Source organism: Doryrhamphus excisus, linkage group LG12 (genome assembly GCF_037039965.1).
Source record: "Doryrhamphus excisus strain RoL-2023G ecotype Guam linkage group LG12, RoL_Dexc_Guam_v1.1, whole genome shotgun sequence".
In the NCBI taxonomy this organism is placed as follows: Eukaryota; Metazoa; Chordata; class Actinopteri; order Syngnathiformes; family Syngnathidae; genus Doryrhamphus; species Doryrhamphus excisus.
Window position 1 is genome coordinate 5,061,823 of NC_136368.1, and position 19,576 is coordinate 5,081,398.

The 19,576-nt window shown below is 39.8% G+C and overlaps 1 protein-coding gene across 6 annotated transcripts in view; it reads left to right on the forward strand.

Moving 5' to 3' along the window:
* The window catches only part of map2 (microtubule-associated protein 2), a 71,592-nt gene that overhangs the window by 29,163 nt on the left and 22,853 nt on the right, over nucleotides 1–19,576 (forward strand). For 3 of the 6 annotated variants that reach the window (XM_078795238.1, XM_078795239.1, XM_078795240.1), the window contains exons 4-9: nucleotides 1,922–2,188; nucleotides 7,302–7,391; nucleotides 9,184–9,258; nucleotides 11,632–11,847; nucleotides 13,506–13,814; nucleotides 15,059–18,409. In XM_078795238.1, coding sequence (XP_078651364.1) covers nucleotides 1,978–2,188; nucleotides 7,302–7,391; nucleotides 9,184–9,258; nucleotides 11,632–11,847; nucleotides 13,506–13,814; nucleotides 15,059–18,409 — 4,252 coding nt within the window. In that variant the 5' untranslated portion in view covers nucleotides 1,922–1,977. Of the gene's footprint in view, nucleotides 1–1,921; nucleotides 2,189–7,301; nucleotides 7,392–9,183; nucleotides 9,259–11,631; nucleotides 11,848–13,505; nucleotides 13,815–14,810; nucleotides 14,929–15,058; nucleotides 18,410–19,576 lie in introns of those variants that run through there. The other 3 variants (XM_058081166.2, XM_078795241.1, XM_058081169.2) reach the window with 3 other exon arrangements.

Sequence of the window (19,576 nt, forward strand, 5' to 3'; positions counted from 1 at the left end):
TCAACACATTCATTCTCTGATGGATACACGGACAGTTTGGAGTTCACTTCTTCTGACTGTGATTTAAAGTCAGCTTTCCTCACATTCATCTTTATTTGGCTGTTGGGTTTTTACCTTTCATTTAGTCCTTTGGAATCAAAGTTGAGCATTGGGAAGCTCTGAAGTTCACCAAAACATTAAAATCACACAAAAAAAACATGACATGTCAAGGTATCTCACCGGATGAGGTGCATAGATTGTTTCATGGGTTTTGGCAAAAATTATCTCCAGGTACAAATATGTCAATGGGACGTTAGTTGCCAGTAAACATAACATGGAATTAAATTAGCCTTTTTTCATAATGGTCAATGGTCTTCCACTTGTATTGGGCTTTTCCACTTCCAAGGCACTGTTAGCGCATTTACCTACTAATGATGCAGCATCAGGAGCAACTAGGGGTTCAGTATCTTGCCCAAGGATACTTCGACATGATCACGGAAACAGCAAACCCGCAACCTTCAGGTCGGGAGAGTCTTCCAACTGAGCCATGCCGCCCCAAACGTCCCATTTACATTGACCAGGTTTCCTTATACAGTGGTACTTCAGTTTACTTTATTAATATTCACTACAATATACTGTATTTCATAACTTCTAATTATAGCTTTACATGCAAAAAAATAATGGAAAACTATTTTATATAATATTATGTAATAAATTTGGGCTGCACGGCGGATGAGTGGTTAGCAAGCAGGCCTCACAGATAGTTCAATTCCACCCTCGGCCATCTCTGTGTGGAGTTTGCATGTTCTCCCTGTGCATGTGTGGGTTTTCTCCGGGTACTCCGGTTTCCTCCCACATTCCAAAAACATGCTAGGTTAATTTTCCATAGGTATGAATGTGAATGGTGGTTTGTTTATATGTGTAGAACTTATTATTGCGGAATTGCCTGTGCATTTTGTCCAGATCGGCCACGCGCACACCACGTTCATACTTTGTGATGACTTCTTTTGTGAATTCTGTAGTATTTCTCAGCTTCTCTATCAAATTCCTGGCACCCACAGGATTCTTTGCAATTATAGTCGTTTATTTAGGAGTTGCACTCAATATAAACGTGTGTGTAGGGTGCTGCGTTTGGGTACTTCATTCTGCGGAATGATAGAGTATTGGGCAAATGGACTAATTTAGTCAAAAACCGAAAACCCAGCTTTGACTGCACACGCACACAAATTTGCATGTGCGAGTTTGAAATCACCCTAATTGTTCTGTCTGTTAATAAAGGGGGTAACAAATATATCTGAAATATCAGAGTGAAATTCATGCCCCCCCCCCTTCATTGAGGCACAAAGCATAGTGTGATGCTGCAGTACAGCCCTACTAGACTGGAGCAAGACTCATAAATTGTGCCACAGAGAATCCAATCATCACATAGCTCCTAGTGCTGACTGACTCTTTGAGAACTGTAACCAATGCTCAATGTAGCAGTGCCCTTCAAGATGAAGTTATTGACTCCCCCCCCCCACACCCACACCCCCGGTCGACATCTCATCAGTCTGCTGTGCTTCTCCAAATGTCCTTTTTTGCTTTTGTGAAAAGCTATAGTACAATAAATGTTTGGTAAGAGCCACAAACCTACTGCTGTGACCTTCAGCATAAATAAAATAAAATAAAATAAAATAAAATAAAATAAAATAAAATAAAATAAAATAAAATAAAATAAAATAAAATAAAATAAAATAAAAAATAGCTCACATTCACATTAGAAATCTCACATACAGCCTAGCTATTAGCATTAGTTGATTTACAAGGTGATTTCGAACACCTCCAAAAATGACATTTATGCCATTTACACATGTAAATGTCCATAAATGTCCAAAAATTGCTCATTTTGCACTAAATCATACGCTGATTTGTTACCATGCCTGCTTCTCCTCCCTCCCCACAGAAGGAGAAACCCAACGCAAATCAACATCCGCCTCCCCTGCCACCAGCTCCACCAGCATGGCAGATGACCGGCAGCCAGAAGACAGTGCCTCCCAGTGGGACCCATCAGGGGGGCAGGAGCCGACTGGTACCCACGGAGCCAATGGTTTCTCCTCTTCCTCGTACAGGACTTGCCAGACATCTGGGACCCATGCGACCTCTGTCCCCTTCTCTGCTAGGGAGAATGGCTTCAATGGGGAGCTAACGGGTGCTCACGCCATAACTGCAGGTATGTTTTTTTTCATTCTTAGTAGATGAGTTGTTTGAATCTTTACCAACGCTATCAGGTGACCATATGTAATTTGTTATGTTTGAACGTTTGGGTGCATGCATTGAACAAGTACTTGGGTTCCATGGGACTTTGCATGTTACGTTAATTGGAAACCGCGACCCCGGTGAGGATAAGCAACAATGAATAAATCAATGCATGAAAGTGCTAACAACAAAAATGTACAGTCTACAGGGCATGGTCTCGAGCCCACTGACAGTCCACCCAGCATACCTTGCAGTCACACTGTAAACAGCTATTAAGAATTCTGATGTTGTTAATGGTAGTTCATGTTTATCTGTCTTTCTCCGTGGAAATAGTAGTCGCTTTGAAACTTGTTTTAATCATTTATTTGGATAATTATGTAACGGAATGCAAATCATACAGAGCTTTCTACAGATAGATAAATATTAACACGTTTTCATGCTAGCTAACAAAAGCGTTAAATTGATGTACGCGTCGTAATTGTAATGCTGTTGTGACGCGTGGGGTTGGCAGCACGCTATGTCGTTTGCGGAATCACATGCTGTTATTAAGTGTGCCGTAATTACAACGTTAGGTCTGTTTCCTTAGCCCTCAAACGCCCGGCTAACAATCACTGACACCCTGGAGAGGGAAACGGTGATGCACCAGTGGTGTTACTATGACAACGGGTCCCCACCAATTTGTTTTCCGAGTGCCTTTGTTCTTTTTTGCCCAGACCCAACCGTGAAAAGAAGTGAATTCCTTTTTTTATAAATAGAATATTTTAATAGTTAGATCATATAAAACCTGTTTAGAACGTCTAAATGCATTTTGTAACATTATTAGAGCCTTCCAGGCATGAAACAACAACCCTATAGTCACCCTTCTACTTGTATTATCTTACATTTTAAGTGTATTACAGTACACATTATGACAGAAAATAAGACATAATATAGACACACATGAGCACACATCAGTCTTGTCAGGTCCACTTATTATTAGTGACAGCTATTGTCACCTTTAATCTTGTAACCTAGTAGACATACTGTAATCAGACAAAATAAAATATATATGACAGAAATAAGACATAATATGAACTCACATACATGTTCCTAGGTCCACTGACACGCATACACCGGTTTGTCAGGGCCCAAACCCTCTGAAAATGTTGATATTTATTATTACTACACACGTATATATGTATGTAGTACTAATGCTTGCCTACTTGTACATTAATATTATATACATAATTCGTACACACTACCACTAAACTGTGAAAGTACTACAAGTTGCTCCATGGTAATGATGATGCATAGCTTAGATATGCATACCCAGGTCTTTGTCTTTAAATGTGGGAGTACAATTAATTAATCCATTAATCCATGTTTATACTTGAAAATGATTTATTTAGACCAAAAATGTTTGGACTCCATCTGCTTCTGAGCTAAAAATGGATAAATCACATTTATTTTGATAAGATGAAGTGAAAATCAATTTCAGTTGATTGACTTCAATGACTTCAATGACTGTGCTGGTTAGCTAATGTATTCAAGATATTTAATGATATTGTTTTACATTAAAATCGCATCTGTTTGTATAATAGATGTAGGGATTTTTGCTTAAAAATAATAATAAAAATTTGGAAATATTTCAGTTAAGCACTTCTTTATCTGTCAACAAATAAACAACAAATAAACAACAAATATCTTAAACAACAGGTGATCAAATAACTAATAAATAATGAAAAATAAAAAAAACAGAGATCCTTTTTATTAAGTCTCTGAAGCTTGCTTGCAAGCGTAGATGGATTCCACTTTGGGACGTTTGACACCAGCTGCTTATAATGATCTGCTGTGTACTTTCCAAGAAACTCTGATGCAAAAGAGTTTTTGCTACTTTTGCACTTTTCTTTATTAGTGACCTAAACTACTACTTTTGTTCTGGAACCATTTTGCTTGTGTAATAGGCAACTCTGAAACAGCAACGAACGATGTGATTTTTTTTTTTTTTTAATGGAATACATTTGGAAAAGCCGCAACAGACATGACTACAAAATGTCTTGTTTTTACCAAATCAACAAGATTCCCAGTAAACAATCAATTGACTCATCGATTTTTAATTCCCATACCCTTGCTACGACATGTATCGTTCCATTGACTGCAAGCACTTGCGATAGTAAACTGCATAAAATCGCTGACACTCGATAATCAGCTGGCCTTTAGCATTCTCCGAGTCAGCTCTTCAGACACAACAAGAACCTCTGAAGCACTAAATTTCCCCTTGACATTACGTTGAGCCTGGAGCTCACCATGTTTAGTTTTTTTTTAAGAGGCTAAGAGAAAGATATTGTGACTCTTTGTGTCGTTATCCACTACATGAGCGCAAAACAAATATAGAAAAATGTTCAATCACTATTTCAATAGCCGGTTACTACCGATTTTATCAGTTCTAGCCTATTATTTTTCAATACAGATGCTTTTCTTATTGGTTTATTATCATCACACCGTCACACCATGTTTCTGGCATTGGGAGCACCACTGGCACCAGAGTCACAGTGGCCCACCAGTCTGTTGTCAAGGAAACAACTTCCTTTACACATTTTTGATGGTGGCTGCTTTTGCATCCAATCGCACTCCCCGTACCCTCTTTTTGTGTGTACGTGTGAGTCTGTGTGCTCCACTCCCACTGTGTGTTGATTCCGGGCTCCTAGTTGTGGTCTGTGCCTTGAGATGGAGCATTGTCGTCGTCACTGCAGGTAATATGTGCCTTTTATGCTCTTTGTTAATTTTTAACACTGGTATACATGTTGTTTGTGAGATAGACATAGACATAGACTTTTTTTATTGTCATTGCACAATAACACAGCAGTAAAAATAAAAATAAAAATAAAAATAAAAATAAAAATAAAAATAAAAATAAAAATAAAAATAAAAATAAAAATAAAAATAAAAATAAAAATAAAAATAAAAATAAAAATAAAAATAAAAATAAAAATAAAATATATGTAAACATATACAATATATTATATGTGATATATATACATATATATATATATTTATACGTATATTAGTCGTGCAACAATGCAGTAAATTCATGGTTTGATATTTATTTTCAAAATATTTTTTGAAATGACCAACATTTGTTTCAACTCAACAGTACTTTTTGCATCCAGCTATTTTTTTTTTCATTTGTGGCTCATTTTGTGCTGTGCATACTTATGCATATTTACAGAACCATAAAATAGCACTGTGTAATAATAATAATAATAAAAAATAAATTAATAATTCTCCATTCATGATTGAATAGTGTTTCGTAGAGTTCATTATTTCCACACCCCAATTTGCTATTAAACAAATAAAAAATAAAAAATAAAAAATAAAAAATAAAAAATAAAAAATAAAAAATAAAAAATAAAAAATAAAAAATAAAAAATAAAAAATAAAAAATAAAAAATAAAAAATAAAAATAAATATTTAATATTTATAAATATAATATAAATATAAATATAATATAAATATTTATAAATTTGCATATTGTATAACTACAACCCAAAAGGAGAATGTATGAAAGGAAATCATGAAATAATTCCACTGTGCAAACTATATCATTATTGGTAGAAAAAAAAACCCAATACAGATGTGTCATTTTTAGGCCAATATCAGACGATAATATTGTTCTGCCAAAATTGTCCATTGTTAGTGAAAAGGAAAAAAAAAAACTACTGAACTGAATTTGTTAACAAAAAATATAGCTGTCTAAGCACTTTAAATAAATTTTAAATTGCAGAATAACATATGTATTCGTAACAGATTTGACAGATGTATTTGTTGTATTTTTGTTAAAACGTTTTAAAAAGGAGATTATCATTTGACCATTTTATGACGTGGTTAATTTGATAATTCACACTGAAATGTAATGGGAGCATTTTCCAATAGATTGCATGTCTGTAGACGAATGAAAAAATGTAGACGAATGAATAAAAGCACAATGTCATGCAGTTAAAAATCTTGTCTGGCGTATATATAGGTTGCTTGGTTACTGTTAAGTACTGCTTCATATCAGGGTTTGGAAGTGGATTGTATTGTGTCCCTGTAACTGTGTGTGTGTGTGTGTGGTACCATCATTTGCAGTAAACATTGTTGCCATGCAGGAAAAACTCAAATCAAATGTAATTTTAATTCTGGTCGTACTACTATTAAAACACATGAATTATTATTACATAATAAACTGTACAATAAGAAACTGTTGCGTCTGCATTCATACATTATTCTTTGGTTGCTGTCTGATGCCTGCCGGTGCCAGATATTACACCTTAGTTATGGCGCTTTGAAAATGCAAAATCACTTTTTCAAGGGTGCAGGTTCATCATTAAATTGAACAGTTGTTTTTGTTAGCTTGACAGGCTGATTCCTTACAATACTTTTACTTTTGCAGCAATTCTGGCAGCACTCATGTATATTTTACACACAAAACCTGTGGATATGACACTGGACACATGCACTCAACCTCTTTGGTGGACCATAGCGTTGTTGGAAGGTATTCTTATCTTCATATGGAGCAGCATTTCTTTTTTCACATCGTCTTAGAGCTCTTTGAGATGGGGTGTGATGTTGAACTTCCACTGAGCAATATACGAGAGTGGGAGAATGACAACCCCAGATTTAACACACCAGTTCACCATTCCCACCTGAGACATTGTTACACTTGTGACTGACATGTCACTGTGGAGGGAAAAATGGTTAATTGAGTATAATTTTGGACATTTTCACTTAGGCGTCATACCAAGGTCAGTAATTATGTTTCTAAGAATGCAATTTATTGAACTAATTTCAAGAACCTCAAAGTTGGCATTTGCTTGTACACTGGAATGGGAATGTTGTATTTCCACGGTGCTGCCGTTCTTCCAGGGTCTCTAAACTGTCGCTTTTTCCAGCCGGCTTATCCCCTGACTGGAACCAAAAAGCTCAATTCCACCACCGGATCCTGCTGTGTCTGTGTTTTCACAGACATGCCTCAGATTAGACTCAGATGTGTTTTTACCACTCGGTGTGCACAAATCTCAAGAACAATCCTGTGTTTCTGTGTGTGTGTGTTTTTTTTATGTCTTCAGAACAAGTGTCAGCTAGGATTGTGCAGGAAGTGACAGCAGAGGCAGTGGCAGTGCTAAAGGGCGAACAGGAGAGTCAAAGGCTGCCATCAGGTTTACCACACAAACACTTGCGGCAAACACTCACTGGGCACAACATTAGGTACACTTGCATCTGATTGAATTAATCATGACGTGGCTATTTTCATTTTGTAAAAGTAGTTCTCAGAAGAAAAAAAAACCTTGGTGACCCCTCATAGAGCTCGTAGTACATTTAAACATTTATACTGCATGTGTGTGATCGGTATTGGTATCGACTGATTTCACTCAACTTATGGATATTCAAAGAAAACTCGAGATTCACTGACTCACGGGTTGGTAAAGACTCGAGTTTCACTGACTTATGGATATTCAAAGAAAACTCAAGATTCACTGACTCACAGGTTGGTAAAGACTCGAGATTCACTGACTCACAGGTTGATAAAGACTCGAGTTTCACTGACTTATGGATATTCAAAGAAAACTCGAGATTCACTGACTCACAGGTTGGTAAAGACTCGAGATTCACTGACTCACAGGTTGATAAAGACTCGAGTTTCACTGACTTACGGATACTCAAAAAAAACTCGAGATTCACTGACTCACAGGGTGGTAAAGACTCGAGTTTCACTGACTTACGGCTACTCAAAGAAAACTCGAGATTCACTGACTCACAGGTTGGTAAAGACTCGAGATTCACTGACTCACAGGTTGATAAAGACTCGAGTTTCACTGACTTATGGATATTCAAAGAAAACTCGAGATTCACTGACTCACGGGTTGGTAAAGACTCCAGTTTCACTGACTCACAGGTTGGTAAAGACTCGAGTTTCACTGACTTATGGATACTCAAAGAAAACTCGAGATTCACTGACTCACAGGTTGGTAAAGACTCGAGATTCACTGACTCACAGGTTGATAAAGACTCGAGTTTCACTGACTTACGGATACTCAAAAAAAACTCGAGATTCACTGACTCACAGGGTGGTAAAGACTCGAGTTTCACTGACTTACGGCTACTCAAAGAAAACTCGAGATTCACTGACTCACAGGTTGGTAAAGACTCGAGTTTCACTGACTTATGGATATTCAAAGAAAACTCAAGATTCACTGACTCACAGGTTGGTAAAGACTCGAGATTCACTGACTCACAGGTTGATAAAGACTCGAGTTTCACAGACTTATGGATACTCAAAGAAAACTCGAGATTCACTGACTCACAGGGTGGTAAAGACTCGAGATTCACTGACTCACAGGTTGATAAAGACTCGAGTTTCACTGACTTACGGATACTCAAAGAAAACTCAAAATTCACTGACTCACAGGTTGGTAAAGACTCGCGTTTCACTGACTTACGGATACTCAAAGAAAACTCGAGATTCACTGACTCACAGGTTGGTAAAGCCTCGAGTTTCGAGAGTCACTGAGTCGAGTTTCGCGGAAAAAGACGACGGCTTGAGTTTCCCGTTACTCAACTCAACTGGACAAAGATTCTAGTTTCACTGTCTCATGAGTTTCACTGACTCACAGGTCCTTGATGAAGACTCGAGAAGGAATTCACTGAGTCATTAGTTTCCTATCACTATCCTTTGCCCTTCTACCGTAACAAATACTGTACTGTGATTCCTTAACCCATTGGGGTCAAACCTTGGGCTTTAATAGTAGTACTACCAGGTGCTGTATTTGTCAGTGGGGGGGAATGTTTTGACACTTTTTCACCATTTGGGAGGTACAAACGACACATGACTGTATATACTTAATGTTGTGGCCAGTGATAGGAATGATTTGACTAGATTAGAAAAAAACATGATCAGACATGATGCATGTCACACTTCTCTCATTCTTTTTTCTACATTTTCTTGCGTAGTTGAAGACACCACCAATTTACCTCCGTCGCCTCCTCCTTCACCCGCTGCAGAGCATTTTGGTCCTCTTGAGCAAGGTAGGCAAACACATGATTACCGTAAGTGTATACATGTACAGAATAGTGCCATTTGCGATGCATTGTTATTATAACCTAATGGAGTATTTTATTTTCATTGGTGTGCTGGGAACTCTGGAATTACTCCATTACCCAAGTGTCATCTGGAGTTCTGAACAAAGAACACTTTGTCTAACACTGATTCTGCTCCATCCTCGTCATGTTGAAACAGTAACTGACTTATCGAAGAACAACACAACGAGGCGTAATCATTCTTTTCTTCCATTTGCCTCTCTAACCTGCATACCTCGCTGTCTCGCCACTTACTAATATAACAGACGAGTAACTGACCTTGTTTTTGTCCCTTCATGGTGGGTTTTGTTTGGCAATTGTGAATGTTTTTTTTTTGTGTGTGTGTGACTCGTGAGATGTTGTGGCTCACACTGTAAGCGGGACTTACAGCCTATAGTATCTGTCAGTGTATTAAAGCTTGAAACCAGGTACAAAATATGCTTAAGTTTGTAAACTATGCAGCAAACGTTTGATGTTATGGCATTGTACGAAACGTTTGCATAATAATATAGGCTACAGATGTGGATTTGCTTGATAGTAAGTGTGGTGCATTAACACGATTGACCCTACTTGAGGATATGAAGCATGCCAGTTGTTGGCTATTTTGCTCGAACTGAATCTGTAAAAGTAAATAGGACTGGATTTTTTTTAAATGGTAGCAATAAATTTGAAAGATTTTGTTGCATCAGATGATAATGAATGTCCTTGGGTTTGGTATGGTTGTTGTTGGGGTTTGATTACTTTTTAATGTTTTGCGTCGTTCACCTATTCATTGTTTTATAGAAAAAACCATGCAAAATTTCTTCAAAGCATGCATAGCTGGCCTGACAATGCTGGTTTCTCATGAGCTGCTGGCCACAGTTTTCTCGTCAATGTCTTTGTGTGTCAGCCCCTTCTCTGATTACCGTTCTTTTTTTTTTTTGTTTTTTTTGGCTATTTCCAATTTTTCTATTCAGTTTGGCGAATGTTTCCCCTCAAGCGTTCTAAACAGAAAATGTCCATTTTTAAACCACCACCTGTAATATCAAATTGGCAAATATTTGATTGGTCGGTTAAGAAAAAGCACGTACTGTATCAGTTGACCAAAAAAAACAAGAAAGCAAACAGGGGAACCGTTAAAGCACTTACTGGCGGACCGCGGTCCGAGTTTGGACCCAGATACTGCTATGTAATTTTTAAATTACTAAAATTTTACTAAAAAAATACTAAAATTACTAAAAATAATTAGCTATGCAACCTGTGGCACAGAACCGACAAATTTTCTCAAGGCTTTTTGCAACACCATGGCTTCCTGAAACATCCGCCGCGATTTGACACATTTGCACACTTTAGAGCAGGGGTCTCAAACACGCGGCCCGCGGGCCAAATGTGGCCCGCAGGTCACTAGTTTGAGGCCCCCGCCTTGATATGAAAGTTTAATGTTAGTGCGGCGCGCGCAAGTTTGATATGGATGCTGTATGGTATCATGTACCCAGAAAAAATTATTACTTTGATTAATGTTCATGTTAAAGGTTAAATAACTGTTAATAGTTATCCTCCCTATCCGTGTGGAAGTGGTAAATTTTTGGCAATTTAAATTTAAAGGAAATAACTTGAAGGCTACCGCGTATTGTCGCTAGCTCTCTAGTTTGCGAGTTAGCATGTGTCTCAAGACCCTGCAGTTGCGCAATATGTTGTAAATAAAAAGAGTATAAATGTGACTATAGTCGTGTTTTGTCATGTCTACAGGGCTCTAATAATGCTTTGTTCATTTTAATCTGAAAAAAATAATTTGTCTACCCACCAACTATATGTGGTTTCTTAAGTTTATTATTTGCTGTTTTATTATTTTTATTATATTTATTTATTTATTACTGATTGATTTTCTTTATTCTTGATTTGTTTATTTATTTTTCATCTTATTTTGTGTAGAAAAATAAAAAGTAAGATATTTGAGAACAGTGGAATGTTTTATCAGAGCTTTTCTTGTAGAAAATCGAAACCAAAGCAAAGTTTGTTCATTTTTCTGTTTTTAATAAATGCGTTTTTTTTTGTTTTTTTTTGGGAAAACCTGATGCGGCTCAGTCCCGCCCAGACCCTAGCTTCAGTGGCCCCCAAGTAAATTGAGTTTGAGACCCCTGCTTTAGAGATTCCACTGTTTGTCCACTTTTCTTCAAAGTTAGCAAACTTTTTTTTTTAGTAAACTCAACTTTAAAATGGACATTTTCGTGTGTATTTCATTATTTTCCTTTTTTATTTTCCTGCCTCTTCCTTTACTTCTTCCTCCGTCTGGGTGTCCAGATTTCCCTGCAGTTCTTCTCCTTGTGTCTGTCTTGTTTGTAGATGTAGGGGATGAGGAGGAGGCGGGCCCTCTCCGCCGCTTCCAAAATTCCCGAGAGAGGTGCAAGTTCCTCGCCCCCTCCATCTCAGTTTCTGTGCCTGAGGACGACCCCTACCACTCCGACGAGGAGTACTATGAGCACCCCTTGTTCAGCCCTGAGTGGACGCACTCGGGCGCTCGCCCCACGGGGCAGGCTGTGGCCTTTAGACAGATTGAAGGTGAACCACGCACGGTTCCTCTTTGCCGTCTCCTTCCCTCCCTCCCTCGTTCCTTCCTTCCCTCCCCGTTCACCTCCTCTTTCCTTTTTCTCTTTTAACCATCAGTTTCTCCTCCCTGTTTTGTGATGTGATCTCCTCCCAGCATCTCTGCCTCCTTCCGTCTCTCCGTCCGTCATGTTTGTGTGTTTGTGTGTCGTCGTGGCGCCTTTTGTTCTGAATCTGATTTCTGAAAAGTCATATTTTTATCATTTACATCATTGCCGCTTGTGTTTTGCAATCATGTTCTTTTTGACATGAAGTAGGAGCTTCCAAGGGAAGTAGGAGGGCAGTTTTATGGAGGTTTCGTCGATGGACACAGGGGGTTATGTATTTATTGTGACGCTTATGCTTTAAACTTTCCATAGTTTTTTTTTGTGAGTACTGTTGACGTTTTTTTAACATCTTAGAACATTTACTCCAATACTAACCTAATCATTTGACTTTGGTCCAAAGGACCTTCAGCCTGATAAACACACGCTCCTAAACGTATATTTTCCGGACTATAAGTTGCAGTTTTTTTGCGACTTGTATGTATATATAAAAGTGTATATATATATAATTTTATTCGTTTTATGTTAATTAATATTGACTATTCAGCCTCCCATGTATCTTCTTTATGCTATTGTATCTGTTAATAACTGTTAATGTGTTACATTATTGTATTATTGTATAGTTCAGGGGTGTTCACACTTTTGTGAAAGAATACAAGGGCCATTTTGATATGTTTGTAAAGCAACAGATGTAGATATACAAGGAAGTTATATATATTTTGAGAAAACACTGCATCACATCATGCTGATTAAGGTGAAAAAGCCTATAATTAATATTAATTTGCTCTTTTTTTTTTTTACAATTTTTGCTGTAGTTTTTTTCATGATAAATTATATTTTGCCATGGGCCAATTAATAAATGTTCCCGAGCCACACTTAGGATACCCTTGATATTGGGCAGTGCTTTTCAAATAGTGGGGATGGGGGTGTGAGAGGCAGGGAGGAATTTTAATATTAGTGTTTTTAATATTTTAATATTAATATTAGTATAATTTGCCCTGTGATTGGCTGACCACCATTCCAGGGTGTACCCCGCCTCTTGCCCGAAGAGAGCTGGGATAGGCTCCAGCACCCCCCGCGACCCTCGTGAGGAAAAAGCGGTAGAAAATGAATGAATGAATGAATAATATGAGTATATTAATATTAGTTTTCCTGGTTTAATTTTCAAGTTCAGTCTGTACGGCACCTTTAAATAAATAGTTTCTCGATACTATTTCAAATCGGGCGGGGGGGGGGGTCATGGCAAAAAATAATTGAGAACCACTGGTACAGGGTCTCTGGCAGTATGTTACTTTAACATACTGGGCACTGTTAATAATAATAACTTACCTTGTTTGTTCTTGGGGTTGAATTTAGTGGAATACATTTATAATTAAATGCGACTTATAGTCCGGAAAATAGCTTACATACTGTATATCTGTTGCTGTTGTCTCTTGTTCGCTTAATTGTATTCTTTCTGTGTTCGAATCATTTCAAAAGTGTCCCATCTTTGATTATGTTTTCACACTGCCCAAGTCCGTGTTGCCTGTAGTCTGAACGTGTCCCCCCTCTCATCCTGTTTCTGAGAAGAAGAAACCATCGAGGCTCTTACAGCTGAATACGAAGAGGAGATTGAAGAGGATGATGATGATGAGGAGGAGGAGGAGGAGAGTGCAGAGGCAGCTATTGATGAGCAGCAATGGAGCGGGGAAGAGCCTGACCCGGACAGCCTCCAAGCTGAACCTTTAGAACAGGCAGATGATGCCTTAGACAAGGACCAGGATCTAGACCTAGGGCCGGTTGAAGCAGCTAGTGCTGCGACAGAGAGCTCTATGGACTTAGAGGAGGAGGATATGGATGATGATGAGGAAGCAGAGGGTGAGGAGAGCCCTGAGACAGGTGTGTCCTCCCTCCCCTCTGCGCTCCCTCACTGCATGCATGTTAACAGCTTGTCAGTGTATTTGAATGCCAGCTGTGTCAAAGGGAAGGAGAATTGAAGCATTTTTCAGGCGGAATGTGCAAATCATTGGCCCGGTGCACTGCTGTGTCTGCAAGGCAACACAGGCTTGTGGTGAAAAAAGTCACGTTATTTTAAGCAGCTAATTTTTTTTTTTTTTTTTGCTCTTTTGTACTGGTATGATTACGTGTTGCGCTCACGATCATGCTCACGATCATTATCACCAGCTATAAGCTTTTAGGAGTCTTATATAGATTGGTGCTGGTATGCCAGTTAATTAATGCATTTTTTATGCAACTTTTAACCATTTTTACATGAATCACTCATTAACAGGGGATTTGATTTTGGTTTTCATATTTCCATTTCATGTCAAAAAATGATGTTGTGGATCAAGAACCATGTTTAATCAACATTATTATAATCATCAAAAGACAAAGTCGTGTTTTTTTTTTTTATTCTTAGTATTAATGTCAGGCAGCACGGTGGTCGAGTGGTTAGCGCGCAGACCTCACAGCTAGGAGACCAGGGTTCAATTCCACCCTCGGCCATCTCTGTGTGGAGTTTGCATGTTCTCCCCGTGCATGCGTGGGTTTTCCTCCCACATTCCAAAAACATGCTAGGTTAATTAGCGACTCCAAATTGTCCATAGGTATGAATGTGAGTGTGAATGGTTGTTTGTCTATATGTGCCCTGTGATTGGCTGGCGACCAGTCCAGGGTGTACCCCGCCTCTCGCCCAAAGATAGCTGGGATAGGCTCCAGCACCCCCCTGCGACCCTCGTGAGGAAAAAGCGGTAGAAAATGAATGAATGAATGAGTATTTCTGTCATTCACCAGCAGCCTTCAACTGTAAGAATGACAGACATTCACTGGCTTTAAGATATAAAATATTGCATGGATATCCATTCCATGTATGATTGTTTGTTTTCCATCAGTCGGCCTGACAGTTGCCTCATGCCGGTGCGATCTCATACCATGCCATATTTCCATCCATCTCTGACTTGGTGGACTTCATTCTGTCGCCGGTCTTCTTCAGTGGTGGCTGTTTCATTGTGCTGTAAGTTTCTGAGGAGAGCTTTGCTTGTTTTCCGCATTCCCATTACCTGGCTAAATGAATATCAGAGCATGCAAATGCACAATCTTACACTTGGTGTCCATGACCAACCAACTTAAAGATGTCCTTTCAGCTGTGAAGATGGAATCAGAAAAGCCTGGAAGTGAGAAAAGTGCTTCCATGAGCCCGGACAGCATTGGAGAATCAGAGAAACGTTCAGAGGAGTTTTTGGAGTCCCAGAGCCAGGAGTTCTTCGCTGGAGAACGAGTCGTACCAGAAAGTCCCACCATTGATACGCCATCCTTTGTACCGTCAGCTGTTCATAGCCAAGCCAAAGAATCTGCCAAATCAATCACCCTTCAGCCTGTTTATGGTGAGCCCCTCACAGTGTCGGAGAAGCAGCCATCGGTGGAGGTCGTGGAGTTCAGCAGCCTTGGTGCCCCCTCTGATTTCTCTGCAATTGGAGCCAATCTTGAAGGAGGAAACTTGACCAGTGATGCAATGTCAGCATATTTTGAAACATCAGCCACTGATGTCCATGTGACCCCCCAGGTTAAAAGCGAGGGTTATTATGAACTGAGCCGAGTCGGCGAAATGAAGAATACTGCTGATTCCAAATTACAGGAGGTCACGCCGACGGTACAGGGTAGTTGTGAATCTCAAATGGCAGAAGAATCACAAGTTTTCTCAGTTCCTGACAGGAGTAATGAGTGCAAGCTATCCCCAGGTAAACTGGCCTTGGAGCAAAGGAGCTACTCGCTGAACATTACTATCGGGGCATTGGATCAAAGCGGTCAGGGCAGAATGAGTAACTTTTCGCCACTGGCTACCGATATTATGTCGTACACCAGCGGAAGTCTCGATGAGACAGCAGATTACCTCCCCATCACCACTCCATCTGGCGAAAAGCCACCTCCTTTTCCTCCGCTGATCCTAGAGACTGCAGCATCAGTCACTTCGGATTCTTCATCTCCACCAAGGATGTCTGAAGAAGGTTCAATCCTCAGCCAAGAACCAGAGTCACCTGAGTCTCCTGAGTCACCTCAGCCGTGCGAAAGAAGCCCTAAGAATAACTCAGTCCTGGCGCAGGATTTGCCTGAAATGCTAGATCTTGCAGGGAATCGTTCCAGGCTGACATCTGAAGACACAGATCCAGAAATTGTACGGAGAAAGTCAATTCAAGCGGAGGTTCCGATCTTTTCTGATGACCTGCTGGCGAGCTTTGTCTCAGGTGAACAGAGTCCTGGAATCAGAAAGAGTGACAGTCAACTGGAAGAGATGGGCTATTGTGTGTTTAGTGAATACTCGGGTCCAATGCCGTCCCCTGCAGATGTGATCAGCCCGACAAACACTTCTGCTCAGGTCTTCACCCCTTCTGTTCTTGAGGAGAAAGTTGCTGAGCAAGCCCGGAAACTAGCAGTCAGGGACACATCCACGGATGACGAGAGCCCGACAGCCAGTGAAGAAAATGAGGAGGTGCCAAAAGATTTTATTGAAGAAGGAGGTCAAAAGGATATCAATAAACCAGTAAGTGAAGAGATAAAAACATCTACCCTTCCATTGGAGACCTTTGTGACACCCACCGTCACTGTGACTTTAGAAGAAGGTGGAAGCTCAGGAAGTGAGACAGAGCGACAAGCTAGCGGCGAAGGCTCTGCTTCTGAAACCGAAATCGCCGACTATGAAAGGCAGATCCGCAAACTTGAAATGGAAGACAGGCCTCTCAGTTTGGAGGAGGAACGAGAGCTGCAGGAACTCCGGGAAAAGGTGAAGTTAGTGCACCAGGAGGCCTATGAGGAGGTGGATGCCGAAGATGTGTACCAGTTGACGGGGGTTGCCAAAGATCGCATTGCAAAGCCTGTCAAAACGTCACCAACCTCCTCTGTGGAAAGTAATATCGATGATGATAAACTCCTCTCTCCGGTGCTCTCACCGTCCAAGCTGAAACAAAAAGAACTTTATGGTTCCCCCAAAAGAGCTGTGTCGCCTGTGTTGGCAGCAACCAAAGATGGGAAAGACATGAGAGAACAACAAGAAAAGGAAGCAACTGAGAAGAAAATCAAGGATGAGAAAGAGGAAACAGAGAAAAAAACAAGACAGGAGATTGAACAGAAACAGGAGGAAGTAAAAGACAAAGAGGCAGAACGGATACGGATGGAAGAAAAAGAAAAAGAGAAAGAGCAGGAGATGAGACAGAAAGAAGAGCGAGAGAAGGAGGAAAGGGAGATTCAAGGGAGGATTGAAAAAGAAAGAAAAGAAAAAGAGGAGAGGGAGCACAAGGAAAAGGAAGAGGCAGAAAGAATTGAGAAAGAACGGAAAGAAAAGGAGCAAAAAGAAAAGGAAGAGGCAGAAAGAATTGAAAAAGAAAGGAAAGAAAAGGAGCAAAAAGAAAAGGAAGAGGCAGAAACAATTGAGAAAGAAAGGAAAGAAAAGGAGCAAAAAGAAAAGGAGGAGGCAGAAAGAATTGAAAAAGAAAGGAAAGAAAAGGAGCAAAAAGAACAGGAAGAGGCAGAAAGAATTGAGAAAGAAAGGAAAGAAAAGGAGCAAAAAGAACAGGAGGAGGCAGAAAGAATTGAGAAAGAAAGAAAAGAAAAGGAGGAGAGGGAGCTAAAAGAAAAAGAAGAGGCGGATAGGATTGAGAAAGAGAGAAAAGAAAAAGAAGAGGCAGCTAGGATTGAGAAAGAGAGGAAAGAAAAAGAAGAGGCAGCTAGGATTGAGAAAGAGAGGAAAGAAAAAGAAGAGGCGGATAGGATTGAGAAAGAGAGAAAAGAAAAAGAGGAGAGGGAGCAGAAAGAAAGAGAAGAAAGAGAAAAGAAGGAGAAACAGGAGAGGGAGATTATAGAAAGAGAAGAGCAAGAGCAGCTAGAGAGAGAAAAGAAAGAGAAAGAGGAACGAGAGCGGAAAGAACGAGAAGCAAAAGAAAAGGAGAGAGAAGAAAAGGAAGAAAAAGAAAGGGAGGAGCGAGAGCTAAGAGAAAAGGAAGAGAAGATCCAACAGGAGCTTAAAAAGGCCGAAGAGACAAAGACGATGACTGAAATAGAAAGCGAAGAAGAAGAGTTAACAAGCGGCGCTGGGGCAGCCGTGGTACAAGAGATCCCCGAGACTTGTGCCGCCATTGAGTCGGTGGTGACGGTGGAAGACGACTTCATCACTGTGGTGCAGACCATTGATGAAGCAGAAGAACCGGGGCACAGTGTCCGTTTCTCTGCTCCACCTGAAGCTGAAATCCTCTGTATCCCTGGTGTGGAAGAAGAAGACGAAGAAGAACAAGAAGATGAGGAGGAGGAAGAGTCAGTGGAGTTAGCCCAGGAAGCAAACATTGAGCCTGCAAGCTTCGAAGAGGTCGGTGAAGTTCCTGAGAACGTTGGATCTCCTGAGCGGGAAGCTCCAACCGTAGAAACTGAAGGTCCGACAGAAAGTTATGACAGAGATGAAACCACCATGGATGACTCCATCTTGGACAGCTCTTGGGTGGACACTCAAGGTGAGAGCTTTAACGTTATCACTGAAGGTTTCAGTGGTGCGTTCGGATTTACGACATTTCCAGTTTTGCTTGAAATGTATTTTCAAGTGACACACATTTGATATCACAGTGTCGACCTTGACTGAACAGTATTGTCTTAAATTGCCTAAATCTCTTATATACAGTAGTACCTCGGTTCGAAAAGGTCAGACGGAAACTTAAACCTTCAAAAAATGCAATATCGTAATATCGTCTTCATGAGTTTCTTCTTTCCTTACAACGATGAAACTCTTTGTTGATGCGGCAAATTGGCGAGTTTGTGTAACATTTGAGTTCGCCAAGTGAATATGCGTCTCAAGATACTATAGCATGGTATCAACCAAGGGCCTATCCACACTCACTGGAACGTTTTCAGGTTGAAAAAATATTTTACCATTTCGACCATTTATTGAATGCCGTTCTGAGTTCCCTCAAAGGGTGCAAAACGCTACTTTTTGGAAATGATCTCCATCACGTGACCTGAAGTCATAATAAGTGGAAGATGACAGATCATATATACAGTAAACCTCGGATATATCGGACTCGGATATATCGGAAATTCGCTCACAACGGACAGATTTTTCTGTAATGCATTTCCAATAAAAATTCATTGCATATATCGGATTTTTTATAACGGATTTCGCCTATTTCGGACAAAATCTCCAGTCCTGTTCCAATTTCCCTCGCATATATCGGATGGCCGCATCGTGGCCTTTGATCCATCTTTGATCCATTGTCTTTGATCCTTTGTATGAATTACAGACATGTACATGAGCATGTACAACGAAAAAAAAAATAATTCTCAAATCTGTAGAAATGCCTTCTTGTTGCTATTAGCGAGGTTTAGAAACCAAACGATAAACGTAAGTGCAAACGATAATGACGTCACATGCTATTGAAATGTATAGGAACTTGCTGACTTGTCAATAGCCTGTGATGTCATTATCGTTTGCGTTTACGTTTATCGTTTCTAAACCTCGCTAATAGCAACAAGAAGGCATTTCTACAGATTTGAGATTTTTTTTTTTTATTTCGTTGTACATGCTCATGTACATGTCTGTAATTCATACAAAGATGTTATAATCTTCAGCTTTGGCTGTGAACATGGATCAAAGAAAGTTCCCCCATGGCATTGCGCGTCCGTGTAAT